This window comes from Lineus longissimus, chromosome 16 (genome assembly GCF_910592395.1).
Source record: "Lineus longissimus chromosome 16, tnLinLong1.2, whole genome shotgun sequence".
NCBI classification, from domain to species: domain Eukaryota; kingdom Metazoa; phylum Nemertea; class Pilidiophora; order Heteronemertea; family Lineidae; genus Lineus; species Lineus longissimus.
The window spans coordinates 8,004,711-8,018,691 of record NC_088323.1 but is presented as its reverse complement, the minus strand read 5'-3'; the positions used below and the strand labels follow the sequence as shown (position 1 = coordinate 8,018,691).

The 13,981-nt window shown below is 46.3% G+C and overlaps 3 protein-coding genes across 3 annotated transcripts; all 3 read left to right on the top strand.

The window, feature by feature from the left end:
- The first annotated feature begins 2,403 nt into the window (after positions 1 to 2,403).
- On the top strand, positions 2,404 to 4,617 carry LOC135500827 (uncharacterized). Its single transcript, XM_064792481.1, has one exon. The coding sequence runs from the start codon at positions 2,404 to 2,406 to the stop codon at positions 4,615 to 4,617; it is 2,214 nt and encodes a 737-aa protein (XP_064648551.1).
- Positions 4,618 to 4,692: 75 nt separating this feature from the next.
- Positions 4,693 to 6,213, top strand: LOC135500825 (uncharacterized). The gene has a single exon (XM_064792480.1). The coding sequence runs from the start codon at positions 4,693 to 4,695 to the stop codon at positions 6,211 to 6,213; it is 1,521 nt and encodes a 506-aa protein (XP_064648550.1).
- A 1,642-nt stretch (positions 6,214 to 7,855) lies between these two features.
- LOC135500824 (putative nuclease HARBI1) lies at positions 7,856 to 9,036 on the top strand. Its single transcript, XM_064792479.1, has 2 exons — positions 7,856 to 8,058; positions 8,178 to 9,036. The coding sequence occupies exons 1-2, from the start codon at positions 7,856 to 7,858 to the stop codon at positions 9,034 to 9,036; spliced, it is 1,062 nt and encodes a 353-aa protein (XP_064648549.1).
- The last annotated feature ends 4,945 nt before the right edge of the window (positions 9,037 to 13,981 follow it).

Here is a 13,981-nt window from a genome sequence, read left to right as displayed (position 1 = left end):
AGTACCTACCATAAAAATTTTATCGAAAACGGGTCACTCATAAGAGAGATATCACACTTTTTAGGTTTCCACTTCTAGCCCCCTGGTGGCCAAGTTGAGAATTTAGATCGGACTGAAATTCATTGTCAGAGGTCGCCTGACCTGAGGGGTCATGTGTACAAAGTTTCAAGTTCATAGCCCTAGCGGTGCCACTGTTTTTGAAATAGGACAACGGACGACGGACACTGCGGTATTTTATAGACTCACCTAGACGGTGAGCCAACAAGAGGCCCAAGGGCCTGGCGCTCAGCTGAAATGGATAGGTGAAGGCAAGGGCCAAGTGTGTGTCGGTACCGTTATTATGAGGCAACGTGAAGCTATAACGTCTAGCACGCAGAAGTGCTGGTGCGAAGACCTTCTTGCTATATCAGTGCATGCTGAAGTACTGAGTTGACGTCACCCTGCTATATGACGTAAAGTCATTTCTATTGCCGTTGCAGTAGTGGGGTGTGTGATGACGTCAAGGAGTTGTGTGGCGACGTCAAAGAGTGGAGTCCTTGTCTTCATGCAGCGTAGGTGGAACTAATAACATGCACATGGACACAAGGTACATAATTATTACAGTGTATTTTGTGAGGTGGGGCCTGGTGCTTTACAATGGTCAAATGAACCGACTGTTGTCTGGACATTGATGAAGTGGATGCAGCCAAATGTTTGGGACGGTCTTTTTTGTATGTGAAGAAAAGGAGATAAAGAGTTGGTTAACAAAATGAACTTTATTGGTGTGACAGATATTTGATGCCTTTCGGCAGATATTTGAAGCGCCTTGCGGCAGATATTTGTTGCCTTGCGGCAGATATTTGATAACGCTCTCCGGGAATGGAAAGCAGTAAAACGAGTAAGCACACCTAACTCTGAATGTGGGAACAGTAAGTGCTTTCCTGGACTTGAAATGTGCCAACCATGTGCAATAACCAACAACAGTAAATCTGTAAAAAAAGAGAAGAGAAATTAACACTGACTGAATAAACGAAATGGCCAGGGCCATTGTGCTCACCTCATGTGGAGGAAATATGGATAAAGAGCATGGTATTGTGTCATGTAGTGTTAGGTTTGATGTAGGTCCAAGCAATTACAATTTCCCCAAAATGGCCAATTTACAGTACATTTGACCTCTGTGACCTTGAAAAGTAGGTCAAATCAAAGAAGACCCGGGTGACACATTGAATGGTTGTTAGAATTAGATGTACCTATGATATAAAATTGGTGCCAATCGGGCAAGTCATTACTAGGAATAATGGCATTTTGAAGAATTTAGGATTTGGCCCCCTCCCTGGAGGCCAAACGGCAAATCAGATCGCACCAAACTTCGGTACCTGAGATCACCTGACCAAGGGGTACATGTGTACTTAATTTGTGATCAATAGTCATTGCAGTTAAGAAACGTGCCATAGTTATGGCCTGACGGCGAATTTATGCCATTTGACCTCTGTGACCTTGACAAGAAGGTCAAATTAAAAACCTGTGTGACATATACTGTATGGTGGTTAGATGTACCCATGATATCAAATTGGTGGCAATCAGGCAAGAAGTTAAGGAATAATCACATTTTTAAGGTTTTTGGATTTTGCCCCCTGGTGGTCAAGTGGTGAATCATATTGGACCAAACTTCAGTCCCTGAGATCACCTGACTAAGGGGTAAATGTGTACCAAAATTTGGTATCAATAGTCATTGCAGTTTAGAAACGTGCCATCGTTACATCCTAACGGCCAATTTACACCATTTGACCTCTGTGACTTTGAAAAGGAGGTCAAATCAAAAACCCGGAGGATATATGATGCACCTTTGCTAGAAGTACCTACCATATTTTTTTCAAAATTTCCCGACTACTATTAAGGGAGATATTGCATATTTTCACTTTTAACGTTTGGCCCCCTGGTGGCCAAACCATGAAACGAATCGGACCGAAACATGGTCTCCAAGGTGTCATTACATAAGGGTACATGTGTACCAATGTTTCATCTCAATAGCTCTAACAGTTACGAAACGTGCCCTGCTAACGGACGACGGACGACGACGACGACGACGACGACGACGACGACGGACGACGGACGCCACGGTATGGGATAAGCTCACCTCTGCTAAGAAGTGAGCTAAAAAGGGTGACAAAGACGGGGAAATGTACACCACCGGATACAGTCTGTGCTTGACCAGGCATCGGTCAGATGATATCCTGAACAAGGCATCTATGGAAGCAAATCCAGAAGGAGACTTAACCTTCGAAGGGCACACTTATTACTCAGTGAAAAGTCAGTCCTGTGGGCTGTTTTCCAATTCAAAATAAAAGTGTAACCTCTTTAAATTAGTCTCAAGAAAAGAGAAGATATGCGGCGGAACTGGCTGTTAAGGAGGCTCAACACAAGATGGCAATCGCCGAGGCCGAGGATGAGGCGGCTCGAGCTAGGCTAGAGGCTAAGTTGTGGTCCGAGGACCCGGCGCGACACGTGAGGTTACCCATGACAGTTATAACGAGCAGGTCACCAGCTGAGATGAAGACGCCGCCACAGCCTGAGCAAGAAGTACCGGATGAGAGTCGTGAGGATCCGTTAGGGAGATTGGTGCATTCGATTACTTCTTCCCATCTGACTAAACCTGCGCACAGCTCTTCTCCGGCCCGGGTGGTTGGTGGCCAGAACTCTACTGGATCCAGAGAGGTTGGAAAGTTCTTCCAAGGTATCGCTAAGCCTCACCTACCGAAGTTTGATGGTAATCGAGATCTTTACGAGGATTGGCGGGCACAGTTTGAAGTTTTCGTGGAGCAGGCTGAAGTCCCGATCAGATTTAAAATGATCATGCTTAAGAACGCCCTGATAGGACGCGCCGGCAAGCTGGTCGAGAATCTCGGTTTTACCGAAGCCCAGTACTCTATCGCCCTCTTTAAGTTGGATCAGCGCTATGGCGGAGAGTCAAGGATCTTGAAGAAATACATCGACCAGTTGATGGCACTCAACGAGGTCAGTGAACAGGATTTGAAGGGATTGGAGGATCTGGCGAACCATTTATGCGATGTAGTGTCGAAGTTAGCAGATACAGACCATGCCCAGGAGTTAGTTGGACAGAACACGTTGTATGCTCTCGTGAGGCGGAAGGTGCCCGTTTCCCTGTTGGTAAAATACACAGAGTCGGACACTTCGACGAGGATAGATGGGTTGGCAGTATTCGCCAAATGGTTCAACCATCATGTATGTTTGATGATTGAAATGACTGACTTGAGGGAGTCACGCCGCAAGGGACCAAGCCAGACTAATGCTAACAAGTTGGTGAAACGACCAGACAAGAGCACGGCCTATGCTTCGACTGCGACCGCTTACTCCGGGACGACGTCTAAACCAGCTGACGCAGAAAACCAGTATTCCTTCCCTTTGTGTAAGGCCGCACATCACATCGTCAAGTGTGACAGATGGACACCTACTACTACTAGCCAACGTTGGGACATTGCTAAGGAGAAGGCCCTGTGCTATAGATGCCTGTGTAGCAACCATATGGGCAAGGATTGCCAGAAGGGATCCCGCAAGTGTGGGATTGACGGCTGTCAGAAGAACCATCATCGTCACTTGCACAGAAGGAAGCCGAAGACAGATGTGTCGGTCGAGCCTAAAGACCATGCCAACAACATGTTTGGAGTCGCCAAGGATGGAAGAGTTTATCCAAGCAAGGTCGCCCTACGAGTCATCCCAGTTTATGTAGTTGGGAGTCGAGGACAACGTCAACGACTGAACGCGCTGTTGGATGATGGCTCAGATTCAACATATATAACCAGATCTGCAGCAGAAGCCTTAAACACCCCTGTGCAGGAACAGGCCTTGAGTGTATCTACTTTAACTGACCCTAAGAAATCCCTACGTAGTGGCCTGACGGTGATGACGATCGAAAGCTTGAGCGGCGAGATAACGGCCAAGGTGGGAGCACGAGTTCTTGACAGGTTGTGTGAGAATCTACCGCCGCAAAATTGGCAGCATCTACGAGATCAATGGTCTCATTTGAAGGGAATCGAGTTCCCAAGAGTAGATTGGTGCAAGACCGTCGATATTTTAATTGGTGCTGATCACCCGGAATTGACGTTAGCATTGGAGGAGCGACCGGGCCAACTGGGAGAGCCGGTGGCAAGGCTGACACCTCTGGGATGGACATGCACAGGGTCCATTGAGGTGGTCACTCCTTTGACCAGCAATTCTGTTACGACTGCAAATACTTATTCAACAATTACGGATCGTCAGTTGGACGAGAGCCTCCGATCATTGTGGAACATGGATGTGTTCACAACTACATCAGAGACCAACTTCACTCCAGAAGAGCGGGCGATCATCAAGAGGACTGAGGCCTCCAAGGTGTACACAGACAATCGCTATGAAGTTTCGATTCCGTGGGTTGGCGACACCACTGACTTACCAAACAACTTTCAGGAAGCTCGGCGCCGCCTGTTGTCTATAGAGCGTACTCTCCTCAAGAAACCACACTTAGCCGAAAAGTACTGCGACTGGATGAGGCAGAATATCCAGAAGGGGTATCTGCAAGAGATTGAAGCTGCTAATGCCGAAGGGGGTTGGTATTTGCCACATTTCCCAGTCGTACGGTAGGATAAAGAGACTACAAAGGTCCGAATCGTCTTCGACTCAGCCGCCAAGTGCCAGGGGGTCTCACTCAACGATGCGATGTTGGCAGGACCCAAGCTGCAGCGAGACATTTTTGACATTTTAGCACGGTTTCGACGAGGTCCAGTGGGGCTGATTGGAGATATCAAGGAGATGTTCAGCCAGGTGATGTTGAACCCTAAGGATCGGGCGTATCATCGAAATTTATGGAGAGATTTGGACTTGACAGCTCCCATCAAGATCTACGAGTCAACTCGAGTGACTTTCGGAGACAAGGCGTCTCCTTTTTTGGCCCAGTATGTCCTGCAGAGTCACGCACGAACTCATCATGATCAGTACCCAGAGGGAGCCAGAGTGTGTCAGGAGAATACTTATATGGATGACGCCATTGACTCTCAACCAGACACTGCTGCCACTATCAAGTTGAGATGTGAGCTGAGCGCCCTTTTGCTTAAGGCAGGGTTTTTCATCCGCCGTTGGTGTAGTAATGAGTCAGGAGTATTGGAGGGTGTACCCCGTGAGGACTGTGCAGCAGGCATTGTGGACTTGCAGGACTCCACTTTGATGCCGAGCGTTAAGACACTGGGAATCAAGTGGAACGCAGCGACAGATATGTTAGAGTTCTCCACCCAAAACATCGCGCCACCGGCAGTAATGACTAAGAGAACACTCTTGAGTCGTGTTGCTACGTTGTTCGACCCTTTGCAATGGCTGTCACCCTTCACCATTCGTGTCAAGATCGTTCTTCAGCAGTCATGGGTGCTTGGACTGACGTGGGATGAGCCCCTTCCCTCAGGAATGATTGCTGAAGCCAGAGATTGGTTTGCTGAGCTGAAGAAGATCGAAGGCATCTCAATACCGAGGTGCTACTTCCGCACACAGCCTGACAGCGAGATTACTCTTCATACCTTCAGTGATGCCTCTTCAAAAGCATATGCCGCCGTCACGTACATCCGTCAGCAGAAGGCAGATGGCGGGGTGAACCTTGCGTTGGTGGCGTCAAAGGCTAGGGTCGCTCCATTGAAGACAGTGAGCATCCCAAGACTGGAATTAATGGCAGCTGTTCTCGGTCATCGTCTCACCCAGAAGATAACCACCGTTTTGAAGTATTCTATGATGAACGTGACGTATTGGACTGACAGTATGGATGTGGTGCACTGGGTTCGCAGCCAGTCACGTCAGTTCAAAACATTTGTAGCCAACAGAGTATCAGACTTGCAATCCGATACCCTACCGAGTCAATGGCGGTTCGTACCTGGAGTGTTGAACCCGGCAGACGTAGCGACCAGGGGCATGACAGCAAGGGAGTTCACTTCCAAGAATGTATGGTTTGACGGACCCGACTTTTTGTATGCGGATGAGGATTGTTGGCCGGAAACCCCAATGGGAACCAAGAGTGCAGAGGCGGGATGGGAACCAAGAGGCAGATTCTTCAAGCACAATATCACGGGAGGGCATTTGTCGCGGGCGTCAATGATGCACCTTTCAACGCCCCGGGACCCTCGGACTTTGGGCCTCGTATTTCGGGCGTTGAAAGGGACATTATACCTACTACTGTCCTACTCCTTGTTGATCGTCTAAAGGTGGATTCATACTCCGACGCACGACCATCGCCGGCGTCGAACGCAGCGTCCTGCGTCGGTCGCCTATGCCATCGCACGATTTTGTAGGCGTCGTATCGCGTGACTATGAAGGCTCACGCGATTATACCATTCTGCCACGTCAAAATGGAGGAGGAGGACGCACTGCTTATTTTAAATGTCCAGGCAATGGCTGTCCTCTACAGGATGCGAAGAAAACGCCACCGACGAGATATGTATGTAACGTTTTACTTCACATATTAGTAGCTCTTCTGCGTCCGACATTTTAACTTCGTTATGTGAGGAAGCTCAAGCGTAAAACGACGTAATCAATTCCCATTCCCCGTCTTTCCAGTTTGAACTAGGCGCCTTTGAAAATATGCATAAACATGAGTCCTTGGTCCCATGACCAGAAAAGTGATCATTCATTGGTACGACGCCGCGATCGGACGCAGAGAGTCAAATTTGTTGAACTCTTTAATATCGCACGCTGACTGAACGCGCGTCCCGACGCCGATGGCCATCGCCGTCCCACGCGAAAGTATGAATCAACACCACGACGTCGGCGTCGAGAATTTGATCATGCGTCGGTCGCCGGCGGTCGTGCGTCGGAGTATGAACTAGGCACCGAACTCTCCTGTCACACCGGGTGTAGACAGACTTGGCGTTTCATCATTAGTACTGACAGTCTGTCTAGACTCCGGCTCAAATGTCACCATGGAGCTATCTCCAGTAGGCCTAATTCCCTCAATCATTTTCTCCCTTATTGTCTTTCAACAATGAGATATCAATTGGGCGCAACTGATCTTTGTGTCGTTTCCAAACCAAATCACCCACGGTAACATGATAAGAACATGGACTTAAACGTTCAGTCACAACCCCTGTAACCAAAGTATTGGCTCTCTGACGGTAGTCCTTGGTTATCACGAATCACCCACGGAAAGTTCTCGAGTGGTTTTGGTTCGAACGTTCCCAGATGCTTGTCTTTGAATCCTTTCAGAAGCATCCGGATGTACTAAGTCCTGACGGGTTTTCAGTCGCCTACTCAGGATTTCTGCTGGCGTACGTTTAGTTGTGGTATGGGGAGTGGTGCGGTAGGTCAGCAAAAATTCACATAGTTTATGATTCAATGATGTCGGCCTCTCCGCCCTTGCTTTCATACCCTTTCTAAACACCTTTTTGAAAGTTCCGACGAATCGTTCTGCCTGTCCGTTTGTGCTGGGGTGATACGGGGCTGGCAACACATGTTTTATGCCATTACCCTTGAGAAAGTCTCGAAATTCGGCTGATACGAATTGCGGCCCGTTATCTGATACTAATTCAGTACAGATACCATGTTCCGCGAATATCTTGCGCATGATTTCTATTGTACGCGTAGCGCTAGTTGATTTCATGCGGTAGGCCGACCGCACAGAAACTCCGATAGCGCTAACAGGGCCTATGGGCGATTTAAGGATCCGCCGATAGGCACTATCCCCGCATAGAATCTCCGGTACGTAACAACGTTGTTAGGGCAGCCGCATATAAAGTTTGTTAGGCTATCGGAGGACATATCGATAGGCGCTGGTAGGTCAATTCAGTAAAGGTGATCGGGACCACCTTTAGTGCGCTGTTAGTTGAGGTCTTGCTTCGAGGCGGGCAAGATGTGGCGAGTCGAAGCCAACATCGCGGTGGAGGAACAGCTTCAATACGGAGGAATTGATGTGATGAGAACATTCAAACAAAGAATAAACCCATTTGAACAGTACCGAGAGGGTGAATTCTTCGATAAATACCGTTTCCCTGAAGAGATATTTGGTGGACTTGTGGACATACTGAAACCAAGCTTAGAAAGTTTCAGCCACAGGTACGTATCCCATACATTGATACATGTATGCTCAATTTTATCATAGTATGCGATGAACACAAATTTCCTATACACCATTCTATGAGAAATGCTAAAACTGTTGCCTGTTGTTTTTCTAGGTCAAAGGCGCTAGAACCTTCTCACCAATTGTGTACCGCAGTGCGGTACTTTGCCCAAGGCGGATTTCTGCCTATGATTGCCGACGTACATGGGATGTCGAACCGTAGCGCAAGCAACTGTATCCATACTGTAGCCAATGCCATAATCCATCGGATGGACACTTTCATACAGTGGCCGGATGCTGATGAAATCACGCTAGCAAAACAAGCATTCTATGAACGTGGGCGTGGCTTTCCTTGCATCGCAGGATTAATAGATGGAAGTCATGTTGAAGTTATTGGTCCGCACAGACCTGCGAATGAGGCGGCATTCGTTAACCGTGGCGGTTGGCATTCGATCAACACTCAGATAGTCTGTGGCCCCGACTTAAAGATATTCGACTTGGATGCAAGGTGGCCGGGGTCTAGCCACGATTCATTCATCCTACAGAATTCCCATGTATGGGATCGCTTCGAGAATGGCTTGGTACCCGACAGTTGGATTCTTGGGAACTCTGGATACCCTCTTAAAAAATGGCTTCTTACACCATATGCGACTCCAGGCAATAATGGTCAAAATCGTTACAATAGGGCTCACAAAAGTATTCGATCAGCAATTGAAAGGTGCAACGGAGTCTGGAAGATGCGATGGCGATGTCTGACAAAGCCTATCATGTTTCAGCCAGCAAGAGCATCACGGATTATTGCAGCATGTGGTGCACTTCATAATTTCGCAATTCAACAAAAGGTACCTTTTAATCAAGTGATTGATCAAAATGTGATGAATGCCATGGAAGTTGATGCCGGCCGTGCGATAATCCGGAACAACAATGAGGGGATAAGAGCTCGGAATGAACTAGTTCGTCGGGTTTTCGAATAATTTGAAATAATTTTTAAAACTATGTGTGAGAATTTATTGATTGTACCTGACATTACACATTGAAAACTGAAATAATGAAATAAATTTTGACAAATTCTTGCTGACAGATAACAAAAAGATCAAAACAAACACGCAATTAATTTTAGCTCGGGTGATTTACTATTTGTAGCAATGACGCTGTAAAAAAAGTGTACAAGGGCCACAATACAGAATTTGTCTGCATACCTCCAATTGAGGTTTTCCGGATTATGTCACGACAGATGTGATAATGTTGACATTCAATGCAGTAAGCCTTTAAATTATTTTTCGTTCCCAACAATTGGCGATACCGTTCAATAAGAATTAAAATAAAATGCACACGTCAGAACCACACCTGTGTAACTATGTGTTAGTCGTTATTCATTTATTCCCCACACATGATGCAGTTCATCTTAATCCTCAGAACAGCCGTCATTTTAGTTGTTTTCAAAAGAGTGATAAGGTTGCCACAATGGAGCAGGCTGCAACGTATGATATTCCGTTGTATTTGGGGTACCTTGTGAGGCAGAAGATGTTGTTGGCCGAGTCTTTTTTTCCGACCTCAAAATAGCTAACTTATCCTTGTAATATGATTCCTTCAATTCGAAAAACTTTCTCTTCAGTTTCAATTTCTTTTCCTCAATTTTCAACATTTCCTCGTAGTACTCGCTAGCAGTGACTGTAGGCTTTGAAGGCCCATGTTCCTTGCGACTTTTATGGATCTCCCGCCAATTCATACTGCGTGATTCTCGCTGAGATTTCAAGGATGAGGTACTAGAAGCCCACGGTCCTTCGTTGCCTGCAGGAGATGATGAAAGTGAGTGCCCAGGATCCACATCATCATCGTCGTCGTCATGAAAATCACTCCCGTCATCATCACCCAAGTGCGCTGACGACGTCGAATCTGAACCAAACTTCTCTTGGTTGCAGCCAATCTCATCAGTAGCGAATCCTCCTTCAATTCCTGAAACAAAATGTGGTACGGTTAAAACAGAAAATAAGTTTTTATATTAAAATCTTATGAGGTTCAGGTAACAGCTTGGGATATCAACTTTGAAACACGCTTCATTTTCACTAAAAGGCCCTATCTTTTATTCATTTCATAAAAATATTGAAATATTTAATCTACAGTGTGATTAAAAAAAAACGAAACCCAGATCCAAGGGTTAATATGTTGAAAACTGCTGACGATAAAATTATAAGATACACATCATCCGAAATGTATTGGTCTACTCTTTTCAATGCTACCAATGTCACATATCTGCTTTCACAGTTCGTTTTTTTTAAATCACCCTGTGTTGTCGCGCGCATTGATGGAGCCTATTATGCATATGACACGCTTCTCGATCTCCCGCGCATAATTTCATATAATGTTTATTTTGAGAAAAACTATAGAACATTAAAACAATGTAAGCAATACAAAACCCACCTGCAACTTGCTCTGGGGGGAGAATAGCGTAAACCAGCTTCTCATACTCGTTGAGGATGCTTTCAGGATCGTCATCATCTGCGTACGGGTTTTCGCCACCACCTGTCTTCACGGCTTCTTTAAGTCTGTTGCGAAGATACGCAGCAACTTTTGCTTTCACTTCTCTTTTGATCGCTTGCCATCTGTCCTTGATGCCGTCTAGACTGCGTTTGGTGACACCCACAGCATTAACTTGATGAAGAATATCCGCGAAAATCACTGTTTTATCCTTTTGCGAAATTGTTGACGAATGTTTTGCGGTCAGGATGTTGTTGTGCTTACAAAACAAGCGGGTAATTACCCGCTTTTCCTCCGCCGAATAATCGGGAGCCCTTGTACGTTTTGTCTTGGACATGTTTGACGGTCCTACCGCGAGACACATGCAACAACTACTGCGGAAAAGGCGCGTGTTTCATCAACCTTGGGCCCGGCAAATGGTCTCGTAACACTACCGATAGTCTAACAGAAGGCTTCACTAACAACATCTTAACAGCGTTTCTATGCGGTCAATATTTTGGCGCTGTTACCGTATATGTTGTCAGGCCCTGTTAGGACAACTAACACGGCTTCACTATCGGAGTTTCTATGCGGTCGGCCCTGGCCATTTCGAATAAGCATCAACTGCGATGAAAAACATGTGTCCCATGAAATGGCCCGGCGAAATCAACATGGACTCGTTTCCATGGCCCTGATGGCCATTTCCAAGGATTTCCTTGTGCCGGTGCGGGAGTTGAATGCACATTTTGGCATGCGCCACATGTTTGAACCAACCGTTTATGTCGCTATCGAGATTAGCCCACCACACATGTAACCTGGCAAGACCTTTCATGCGTTCTATTCCTGGGTGACCATGGTGTAATTCCTCAAGTATTTCTCCCTGCAATTTCTTTCGGATTATGGTGCGTATTCCCCATAGGAGCCATCCTCAGTAGTGATTTCGTCCCTGCGATTGTAGTACGGTTTCAACTCGTTTGAAATGTGCTGGTGAAATGCGATACCTTTGACAACACAGGATCATGTCGCACTCCTTTGCAATGTTCTTAGCCGTAACAGGGAGGGTACTTATCTGCGCGATATTGAGTTCCGTTGCGTCTGCTGTCCACTGAATGAACTCTTCCGTACTGCCCTCCACAGGTAGCGGTAGCCTCGACAATGCATCGGCATTGCCGTTAGCTTCTGATTTACGGCACTGAATGTCATAATCATAAGCGGCTAGTTGGATTGCCAACATTTGTATCCGCGCGGCTGCAAGAACAGGTATACCCCGTTTGGGACCAAATATGTAACTGATTGGCCTATTGTCAGTAATTAGGGTAAACTTGTGTCCAAATAGGAACTGGTGGAACTTATGCAATCCGAATATAACTGCCAGTCCTTCTTTTTCTAACTGCGAATAATTAACCTCTGCTTTAGTGAGTGTCCTAGATGCGTAAGCGATGGGGCGTTCCCCGCTGTCCGTGATATGCGACAAAACCGCACCTAACCCCTTGGGTGATGCGTCAACTGCCAATGTAACGTCCTTCCTAGGATCATAATGTACCAGTACACCGGCCTCCGTTGTCAACAGTCTTATGATTTCCTGGAATGCAGTCTCACATTCGGGAGTCCATATCCACTTCTGGTCCTTCCGTAACAGATCTGATAGAGGCGCTGCGATCGAGGAAAGGTTTCGAGCGTATCTGCGGTAATGATTTACTAATCCTAGAAACGACTGCATTTCAGTCCTACTGGTTGGACGCGGTGCGTCACGGACTGCCGCAACGGTGTCATCGGCCATGCGTAGTCCATCTTTGTTGACTACAAAACTTAACCACTTCATTGACGGTTTCATGAACGTGCACTTTGGGAGTTTACAGCGGAGTCCATTATCATCTTGTCTCTGAAGCACTTGGTCTAGATTGTACAAGTGATCAGGATCGTCCTTTCCGGTCAGAGCTATGTCGTCCATGTTGCACGCGCAATCAACTCCCTGCAGCACTTCGTCCATCATTGATTGGAACAGTTGAGGGGCACAGCTGACCCCGAATGCCAAGCGCGTGTAACGAAATAAACCTAGCGGAGTGTTTATAGTGAGATATTTTCTGGATTCGTCCTCGACCTCAATTTGTTTATAAGCATTTGAGAGATCTAGTTTGGAAAACTTCTCACCTCCTTTCAATTTCTGGTACAGTTCATCCATGTGTGGCATTGGATGCTCAGGATTCGCAATGTACTTGTTTATAGTCACTTTGAAATCACCACAAACCCGTAGTGACCCGTCTGGTTTCCTAACCGGCACAATAGGGGCTGCCCAGTCACTATATTCAACTCGCTCGAGAATCCCTTCTCGTTCCTCCTTGAAAATAGATTCCTTCACATCCTCAAGAATAGCATAGGGAACAGGCCTTGCTTTAAAGAATATAGGGGTCGCATCTAATTTCACCCGCAGTTCAGCTTTAAAGTTCTTGGCTTTTCCCAATTCGGATTTGAATACGTCCTTCTGCTTTTCCAGAATTTCGCTTAATTCTGGTAGTTGACCGCCATTGTGATTATTTAGGATACTATTGACTCGATTTACACACAATGCGTCCCAATTCAAGCCAATGAATTGCAACTAATCTCGCCCGAACAGAGCGGGACCGTCACTGCGTACAACATACAATGGAAGATTGTTGACGTGTTGATCCTCGTATTGAACATTAACCATGGCCACACCAACAACAGGAAGGGTGTTCCCAGTTATTGATTTTAAGACAACATCACAAGGTTTAATCTCAACCCGTTTGACGAGATATTTCCGATATAGCCTCTTTAAAATCATCGAAACTGCTGCACCGGTATCCATCTCCATTGGCACACGTTTTCCGTTTAGCATCACCGAGGTCATTATTTCTGGCGTTTTCCTCGGCTGCCCGACGTTGTCTCTAACGGATCCTATCGTTATTTTGCTCCTTCCCAGTTTCTCGTGTCCATATCCATTAGACTGGTGTGAATCACCAGTATCCGCCGAATCCGTATCCGAATCCGCTCCCACGTTCAACGTAACTTTTTTCATCCGTGTGTGACGTATATCCCCATGGGTATCATCATCGGTATTCGACGAATCAGTGTCCGATCCAATCTGTTGAGCATATTTAACCTTTGTATTTAACCTTTTTACCGTATTTGAAGTGTCCTTTGGTCTCAGACGACTTTTTACTTTCTGCCGTCTTTGTACACTTCCGGCGAATATGTCCACGGGAATGACATAGATGGCACTCAGTCTCTTTATGGTAACACGTGTCCGGGCTGTGATTAGACCTACCACACCTCCAGCACTCCTTATAGTGATGTGCCTTGGAGTTTACAAGTTTCACTTCGCTTGCGGGATGAATTTGTTGTACATTCTCCTCAGCCATTTCACAACTCAACGCAATCTTGAATGCTTTGTCTAATGAAAGTTCCGACTCACTCAGTAACTTCCTTTGTGCTGTGCGATTT